Consider the following 9,668-nt stretch of genomic DNA (forward strand, 5'->3'; position numbering starts at 1 on the left):
TATGAACTCCTCAGTTTCATGAGTGCCTTCGTCACAGAGTACGACACAAGGTGATGGCATTTGGACTAAAAAATGTCAATACCACCTATCAGACGCTTGTTAACAAGGTGTTCAAGGAACAGATCACCCACAATGTTGACGTCTATGTCAACAACATGGTAGTAAATAGCCTTAAGGCTAACCGATAAAATCATAGATATTGACGCAACACCCTTAGTTTCTTCAAAAAGAAAGAAAAGAAAAAATATAAATAAATATTTGTTGATGTTAGACTATCAAATATTGACTCCATTTCTATGTTTTCTCTAATATAGTGATACCAATTGATTTGTGATTCAGGCCAAGTTTGGAAAGAGTACAAATACAAATGTGTATAGTACAAATACATACAAAATGATACAAAATCCAAGGTTTGTACTCTACATATTTGTTTTTGTGCCCCTTCCAAACTGGGCCTTAAGAAAGAAGATCCAAACAAAACAAGTTTTGCGAGAAAACTTTTTGTGATTTTTTTATCTTCATCAAAAAGGTTGAGTTTAGCTATATGTGAATGAGTTGATGCACTCACATAGTTTTAAGTTTATATTTGTTAGAGAATAAAACCTATTCAAAGACCTCACTTAACAGGTTAAGCTTTTAGGTTGAATGGTTATTTGAGATTCTCGTCACCCCCATTATAATTAATTAAGTTTCAGTACAAGGTATGGGTGGGCCTATACTGTCCATGCTTCAAGCCCAATGGGCTTTTGTGCGAGGGTGCATGTTAGAGAATAAAACCTATTCAAGGACCTCACTTAACAGTTTGAACTTTTAGGTTGAATGGTTATTTGAGAATATTATATTAGCATTTTAATTAAACTCGTTTTTCCAATTCTTCTCACTTTATCTTAAAGCATGGAATTAGGTCTAGGGTTTATGTATGGAATATCCGCATCCAATCTTTGGATCATTAGTAACTTGAGAACAAGCCCATCCCTCTGTTTGATGTATATATATCCGTTATGCATGGCAATATCCATGGTGCAAATGTAATTTGATAGAAACAATCATGCTACTATGCATTTTGGTATATACTATTATAGAATAACAAATTAAAGTACAAAAAAAATATTAGTATTTGGACAGTATTTTTCTTTTGGTAAAAAAATGTAGCTTTTCTACTTTGAAAAGTTAAAAAAAAAAAGAAATTTTGGAAACAAAATAATCTTTATTTACTAAGACAAGCGATTTCTCTAACATATATTTTATTACCACTGCCTCTACTTTTCTCCTTTTTGTGTGAAAATAACAAAAGGAAATAGCAAAAGCTTCCCAAGTTTATCAAGATGCCCCCACAAAATGATACATATGGCATGTTCGTTTATACGTAGTACAGTATGGCTTTGTTGCACGTACGAATAGTTGGTTAGTACCTATTGTGTGCGTCCTACATATATAGATTCTTTTTATTAGTTTTCTTGAGTCACTATTGTTATGATGCCATTTTTCTGCAGTTCCATTGGGAAATTCTGATAATTGTCCTCGTCATCTTTCTGCAATTTTATCCAACTTTGTCAAAACTTTTAAAACAGTGAGCGATGATTCTTCCATGAAAATTCCCTCCCCCCACTTTCAGAGCCTATATATGGATTCTTAAACGAACGCATACAACTTCAACGTTTACTCAATATAGTTTGGAAGCTCTCTCTTCCTCTTTATTCAGGTACAGCCGAACTATCCATCAAAGTGCAGATAGATACGTAGAACAGACAATAGAGACCATTCATGGTACTAACAAATACTCTGGCTTCTGTTCTCTGCTCAGCATTTTCACCGCTTAAGCTACAGGACATCGCTAATAGCCAACTTAAATGCAAATTAATTTCAACCTTTTAGCTGTTAGATTGTATAGAGAGAGGACCAGAGAAAAATTAACTTGTTCCACCGACAGTCTTGTTGAGATATTGACTTAACGTTGTGATACACAATTAAAGTGGCCAGACAAATTAAAGCCAGTGGGTGTGGATTCCAAATTCCAAATCGTACCCTAATTATCAAGCTTTAGCTTTATGATAACACCGTACAGTACATGGAGGGGAGAATTATCCTCCTTTGAGGTGAAGACTCATGCATCATCATTCAATGTATCCAACAGGGTTCAGAGAAAAGCTACGTACACTAAAGTCATGGATGGGCTTAGCCTCTGCAGACGACTCATGAGTTCGTGGCTCCCAGAACCGTCGGATATTTGGGTGCATTGGCCGGTCCAGCCTCTCCTTCTGATCATCGTAGGGTCAGAATCCTGAAGGAATAACAAGTAGAGATCATAAATGTCAAAACAAAAGGAACGCGGCACGTAGGGAGGGGCAGTCTGGAATCTGGCCGGTGATATCCATTGCTTTTTGTTTTTTTTCTTTCTTTTTCAGTTTTTCTGTGTCTGGTTGCTTCATCTTCTCCAGCACGGACCAGACAAGTGGCGGACGGCGCGGCCGTGCGCCCAGCTTCAACTTTATTCAGTACTAGTCGATTAAAATCACCCCAAGAGAAGCAGAAGCTGAGCCTTCATTAAAATCATCTCTCAGAGACTCTCTCATAGATCTCTGTAGATCTATATTGCATCTGTATTACTTCCTTTTCCTTGCAAGAAGAAGGGACCCCGTCCGTCAGTGTCACCGCTTGACGCCACGCGTTCGAGCGCAGTGCCAGTAGACGGACCCCGAGCGGCATGTGACAACAGTGTCGACATGGTTTTGCGTGCTTCGTCCGTGCGGCTTCTTGACTCAGTTGAGTTAATTAAACATTAACGGCCACTTCCCATTTTCTATTTGAAAAATAATGAAACCTTCTCCAGTTCTCCCCCCTGGTACCCCCGTTTCAGTTTCGCAACCGCAAGCTTGATGGGTGGATTTACATACTTACATCTGGATCAGTCATCAGTCCCCCTAGGCGTGGGCCCAAAATGAAGGGTATTTTCGTACTTGAAATTGTTTAATGTTTAATAGCAGAAACTAGTAACCTTTTAGTTAATTGTTAATTAATAGATTATATGGAGAGGATGGTTGGGGTTGGGATTGGGGTTGGATTGTCTTTTATAGCTTGTTTAGGGTTCTTTACGTGGCCGAGTTCCATGCATGGTTTGTCTGTAGTTTCATTTACACGTTAAGTTTTAGGGATATGTTGCTTAATTAATTGCTTGAATGACCAGTATAGCCCTCCAACTAATTAAAACTACAGATCGTGTCTTGTCACAGACCTCTCAGTCTCTCAGTAGTAAATCAATGTAGCCATAGAAGTATGATGTCAGATATACCCTTTTTAGGACGTCAGTTGTCTCACTTCCAACAACTCTGGCGTTTGGGATTGGGAGGTTGAGGTGCAGGTGGGTCTGAGTCCAATCAATGGGCCCCTCTGGAGAGTGTTGTAAGATTTGATGATACGAGGGAGACGGTTTGAATTGAAGAGAAGAACTACAGCAAGAGTATGCTGCAGAAAGCTGATGATGTTTGTCGCACGTGGGAGTAAGTAAATGGCACGTGGACATAACTGCAGAGCGGTTGGGTGGATGTTGGATTTGATACACGGAGAGGAGTCAAGTCAGGATGACACACCAATACAATACCATCAATCGATCGACCGCATGTATGTTTGCTTCACGCAAGCGGCTGCTGCTGCAAGGGTGGCCCTGTCCTGTTGGTGTTGGGTTTGGGGCGTGGGTTGCCGTGGCTTTGAAGTTTGAATAAAAAGCTAGTAGTCCCTTCAATTTCAATGTCCCCACCAGTCACCACCTCCTCCTCCTCCACCCAAAGCTACTGCATCTTTATTAATAATTTAATTTCTTCTTATTATTTATCCATCAAGATAAAGACCTAATCCCTCCTCCTTCACCTCCTTTTTCTCTCTAAATACCAGTGCATCTCTCTCTCTCTCAAAGTCTGACCCCACTGCGAGGCTGAAAGGAAAACTGCGATCTGTGTAGAATAATACATAGAGAGATGAGTGGGATCAGTTGTAATGGTGGTGGTGGTGGTGGTGGGCCTTGTGGTGCTTGCAAGTTCTTAAGGCGAAAGTGCGTAAAGGGTTGCATCTTTGCACCTTACTTCGATTCAGAGCAAGGGGCGTCGCACTTCGCGGCGGTGCACAAGGTGTTTGGTGCTAGCAACGTGTCCAAGCTCCTCTTACGTATCCCCGTCGACAAGCGTCTTGACGCCGTCGTTACAATCTGTTATGAAGCCTTGGCTCGTATCAGAGATCCCGTTTATGGCTGTGTCGGCCACATCTTCGCCCTCCAGCAACAAGTAAGCTACTGCTACAGCACCCCCGTTTCTCCCTTTCCTTTTTCCTTTCGATAAACAATAACAGATCGATCGAAAACAAAATACTAACAATAATAACAAGAAGAAGAACAGTGGGTTTGGTTTCTATTGATCAAGTTGTCAAACAGTTAGGTTTACGGTTGGGACTCCATCTGTTTGCTTTCATTTCTCTTTGGCCTTTAGTACTGTACGTCTAGAGTACTATTTATACAAAAAGATTGAAAGCAGAAGACTGTGTTCTAAGTGGTTGAACTGCTGGGGGAAGACGAAGATCAATAACGTCAGCCATGTATGAAACATGCACTGATTAATAGGGTCGGGGGGATCGATCATCAATGATCAAACCAAAATCAAACTGGCCTCACTCTCAATCTTATTCCTTTCCTTACTGCTTTGCTTGGCGGAAGTAGCAAGTAAACTTGGTAGCAGCTAGCTCTAGGCATTAATATTCAAATCTTCTACATTTTGACTTTATTGGTGTATGTTACCGCTTCGAGGCAGAAATCTAACATGGTCTTGAGCCTATTCTTACCCTTATATTTTAATATTATAATATTACAATTAACTGAATTGTGTACATATGTAGATGTTAGAGGCTTTACGTCCTCATCACATGGATGGGACCTACACCATTTGTTTTCATCCTGCATTAAAACTTTCTTTTTTACTGCAAAATAAGAAGAAAAATTTCATTGAAGGTTACTGTCCACGGTAATTTCTTTTCAATTTATATTGTAGCAGACAAGAATCAGAAACCTTCTTATTTTAACTCCTCTCTAATAATACTGCTGTTATTTGTTTGGTGGAATTGGATAAGAACCTTCACCACTTGTGCTTGTGTGGTCATTCAATCTTTTTAAGTATGAACTAGTCCAATTGTTAGAGAACAAAAATTTATTCAGAGAAAAGCTTGTAGGTTCAATAGTTTTGAACTATTTGATGAAATGGTCTAATGTTAGATCCTTGTGGATGGTAGTCTCAATATTATAATTAATTAAATTTTTGTATAAGATACGTATTAAAGAATAAAGATCCATTCAGAAATCTCAACTAGCTAACAGCTTAAGCTTTTTGATTAATTGATTAATGGTTCTTTGACACTAAATAATTACTGCCAATTGCCTAACATATTTCCATTTAGAGAACTCCTGGCTCCAGAGGCTGAAAAGCTTTGTTGAATTGGGGTGCAATACTGTAACTTGCGTAACAGTGTCTCTTTGTTGCAAGGATCGAAAAGGTGATGCTGCATCCATAAATAACCACCCAAATGGACCTATATTTTGACATTAGGGTTGGCAGAACATGCTTTTTCAAAGGGTCTCTGCTTCTTTTTGGAAAAGAGATTGACTGACAATAATCCCCGCCTAAACAAATAGTTACCATCTCTTTATTAGTTAGGTAAAATGCCAATACTAAGCCCAAGTACTCGTCCTCTCAGATGGGTTCCACTATATACAATAATTATCGTCTCTTGTTAATTCTTGGATAAATGCAGTTGTTACAGAGCTTAGTTAGTTTCTTTACCATTTAATTATTCAACCGTCCAAAGGGATATGGATAATATCAGATCTTCTAGATGGGATCTTAAGAAATTATATATACCTCAAAAAAAAAAAAAAAAAACTCCTAGATGAAAGACACATTTTTGGAATTTCACTTGGGGTTGATAAGATGTGCAACCGAGTATAGTAAGAAAATACCAGTGATGGTCACATTTGATACCTTGTTTGGTTTGATAGAAAACATGGAATAACAAAAATTTGAGAAAGTTCATAAGAAATTTCACAAATTTTGTAATAACTTTTTTGTCGTTTCTTTCTATTTTCTGTCAAATCAAACATAGCCATGGCCTTGAGGAACCACACTGATTGGTAGTTTGATAAGATCAGTTCAAGATCTGATTAAGGGGAGGGACTTGATGATCAACATGGTCCTAAAGACCAGTTAACATTTCCTCTTCAGTGACACAGAAACAACCTTTATTGGGTCAACAAGGTCGGTAAGTAGCATCTGTCCCCACCTGACTTTCCAGTTCTAACCATAGTCAGTACTCAGTAGTTTGGTTGCAGCAAATATAAGCATGGGTCAGGGTTTATATTGGTATTATAATTATTATTATCAAGATTTTATCCACAAATATTCAACAAAAGAATTAATAGCAGGAAGACGTTAGCTCATTTTAGCAAATAAGCTGAAGGAAAAGTTTGATGGCTATTGGTGTCAATCAAACATGTGGCAATGTGGATTGGGTCCTGAAAGACTGAATATGTTCAATTTTTTCACCCTCTACATATTGTTTTAAAAGGCTTAAGTTTTGAGGCGTGAGGCATATGGCTTGAGATGAGGCACATAATTTTGATATTAGGCATAAACCTTTGTCAAAATGAGGCGTAAACCTCAAACCTCAAGGCGTGAGGTGTAGAGTGATGCGTAAAAAATGTGTAAGTCTTATATATCAATGATTAATTAGTGATTTAATACAAAAAAAATATGTATTTTTATAATTTAAAACATGATAATTATGGATTAAATAAAAAAGTAAAAATGAAAAACTAATAAGGTAAATCAAATTCTATTAGTTTTTCTTAGTGTTTTAAGATAGTTCAATACAAAACAAATCAATTAAGTTTTTAGTTTCTTTTGAATAAATCAAGTGAGATTTTTCTTATTATTCTAAATGTAATGTCCCGAGTTTGCTATTTTTCTCATTTCTTCTCCTCATTAATTTTTTTATTAATAATAACAACAATAACAACAACAATAGATCAAATCAACTAAGTTGTTTCCTTTCCTCTAAATTATTTTTTTACATTAAGTATAAAATGTTTATAATTTTTAGTTGATTAGTTATTATTTTATTTAATGCTTAAATTTCAAAACCTATTGCTTATAAACCTCTAGTTTATAGATGACTCTACCTTCTATCATTTTAATTTAATATATTATATGTTGTTTTCATCAATTTACAAACTTTAATTAAAATTTTCTTATACTTTGAGGTTTACTTAAGTCTCACCTTTTTGAGCCATTACACATCAACTACACGTTTAGCCTTTTAAAACCTTGCCTCTACAAATAAGAGAGATTTCAGCACTGAAAAACCTAGCCACGTGTATCTGGGTATTGCAATGAATGGGGAAACCATCAACACAATGGAATTGACCACACTCTCACCTGGAGGATCATCCTCATCTGATGGATGGCAGATATTAGAAAATTCAGGACACACTAAATGGTTTAAATAAATTACACATGGATTTGTTAGCTGTAGTCCTACAGGGGGATGATATTCCACTATGATCATGAATAGATTTGCATCCAATGTCGCTTTCTATTAGGTTCTGATAGGTGAGGTTTGATCATTCTTTATATCTTATTAAGATTTTTTTGGCAAAAAGTATATCTTATTAAGATTTTAAAATTGGGGTATATTACCTATACCCCTACTGGTGATTTGGTTTGTGGCTAAGCCACTTATTCCACCCCCTTTTACTGACATGTCATTAACTTTAGTGATTAAAAATACTTAAATGACATTTAAACTTTTCACGAGTTCATTTTTATCCTTTTGATACATTCTTGTATGAACAAACATGGCATCCAGCCAGACACCAAGAGCATCTTCCAAGCATAAGATATATTCTCAATGTTTGACTGGATGTAATGCTGTCAACATATTAACAACATGTTTTGCATTGGGAACACTTCCCTGTGCATAATTAGCATACAATCACAGGAGATGTTTCCTATGTGGGGATGTGATGTCATGTGGGTGTGGGTAGAGCTTTCGTGGGTGAGAAATTCAAACTCATCAAAATACCTTTATTTATACTTCTTGAAGAGACAAAGTTTTCCTATCAAAGCATTTAAGTTGGAATAAAAAATTGAAAATATATTTGAACAATAAAATTTGGGAGAATGAATGTTTGGCCCACCATCAGAATTCTTAGCTTCATTCCACAGTTGGGATAGGTGCAAGCTGGGAATTGATGCCAATACACGGGTGGGTATTGGTGTTTAGGGTGGAGGTATTTCACATTTTGAATTATTATAGGTTTACAATGAAGTTCAGAATCTGCAGTGGGCTGCAGTGTACTTTTTTAATAAAATTTTGATACCACTAAGCTGTATTTAATGTTTATAGATAGGTTAGTTTTGTTAATTTCAGAATACATGTTTTGGAGGCAAGATTAATGCCTTCATTTTTATTTCCATCTTAGTTCTGACTCTTGCATTAACAAACCCATATAGTTTTATGATTAAAGAAAAACATGAGATTTCTCATTTTAGTTCAATGTGTTTAAAGCATTATTTCAAAACAGAAACTAGAGAAAAAGGTTGTCTTTGTGAGTGTAGGTGGTGAATTTGCAAGCAGAACTGGCATACATACAAGCCCAACTCACAAACATGGAGATTCCACTTCAACCATTGTCTCCGACACAGTCTTCTCCCTCAGCAAGCCTTGGAGCCACCTCTGACTTGTTACCTATTACCAATGAATCAATGTTTTTTGACCCTCTTCAGTTACAGCAGATGGTCGAGATGACAGGTTGTTGGAACCAAACTGACCAGCATACTAAGAACGGTGATCTTTCGGCATTAGCGTGGCAATTTGTGTCCAGATACATGCCGGGAGTAAGATTCCGGCCGTCGGATTCCTGTTGAAGTTTCTGATCAACTGTTTGCCAATTTGGGACCAGATTTTTTCTAATCCTCTTTTAGCAAATTGGTGTAACTGGATCTTAATCCTTAAGACTAATCAAATCGGCTTAAATATTTAAATATTTGAGTTCAATTAGGGTTTATTCATTAATATAGACTGCATATTAAGTCTAAATCTCTACAAATGACCTATATTTTTCAGGGATTTTTAGACTGCACTCTACCTCAGATTTCATATTTGAACTGCAGACCAACAATAATTCAAATTTATAAATACCTCCACCTATAACACCCATTCCTGCCCGTGAATTGGCATCAATTCCGAACTGGCACCTACCCCCCAATTTTTTATTGGTTCACTTTTCATAAAGTGCATTTGCATGCTTAATAAGATGTACTTTCCATCACTTTCCACCACTTAATATGCATTTTGCCTAAAATCCTCGTGTCTTTATACCGTTTAAGCATAAAGTTCATAAGATAAATTTTCATTCGGATAGTGAATAGGCTTGTATATATGTGGACAAGATTGGGCCCGGTATGTGGGGCATGGACTTCATCTATTTGCTCCATGACAAACTTAGAAGATCTTACATCGTGAATGTTAAGAAAAAAGGGAAAGAATTTACATGATAGTGTGTAAATGGTTTGAAGCACTTAACAAATACTCCAAGAAAAATCTATTTGAGAGAGAGCTCCTCCCTATGACACATA

The 9,668-nt window shown here is 36.8% G+C and overlaps 1 protein-coding gene across 1 annotated transcript; it reads left to right on the forward strand.

Moving 5' to 3' along the window:
* The first annotated feature begins 3,851 nt into the window (after positions 1-3,851).
* On the forward strand, positions 3,852-9,074 carry LOC148880214 (LOB domain-containing protein 19-like). Its single transcript, XM_088966828.1, has 2 exons — positions 3,852-4,274; positions 8,649-9,074. The coding sequence occupies exons 1-2, from the start codon at positions 3,972-3,974 to the stop codon at positions 8,955-8,957; spliced, it is 612 nt and encodes a 203-aa protein (XP_088822954.1). The 5' UTR covers positions 3,852-3,971; the 3' UTR covers positions 8,958-9,074.
* Positions 9,075-9,668: the final 594 nt, after the last annotated feature.

The sequence above is a fragment of the Nelumbo lutea genome, chromosome 1 (genome assembly GCF_056320005.1).
Source record: "Nelumbo lutea isolate HS-2025 chromosome 1, American lotus-T2T, whole genome shotgun sequence".
Lineage (NCBI taxonomy): Eukaryota > Viridiplantae > Streptophyta > Magnoliopsida > Proteales > Nelumbonaceae > Nelumbo > Nelumbo lutea.

Excerpts from the sequence above, each read along its gene's own strand:
- LOC148880214 (XM_088966828.1), top strand. The coding sequence starts at position 3,972 with ATGAGTGGGATCAGTTGTAATGGTGGTGGTGGTGGTGGTGGGCCTTGT. Across the intron at positions 4,275-8,648 it reads TCTTCGCCCTCCAGCAACAA|GTGGTGAATTTGCAAGCAGA; the intron begins GTAAGCTACTGC and ends TTGTGAGTGTAG.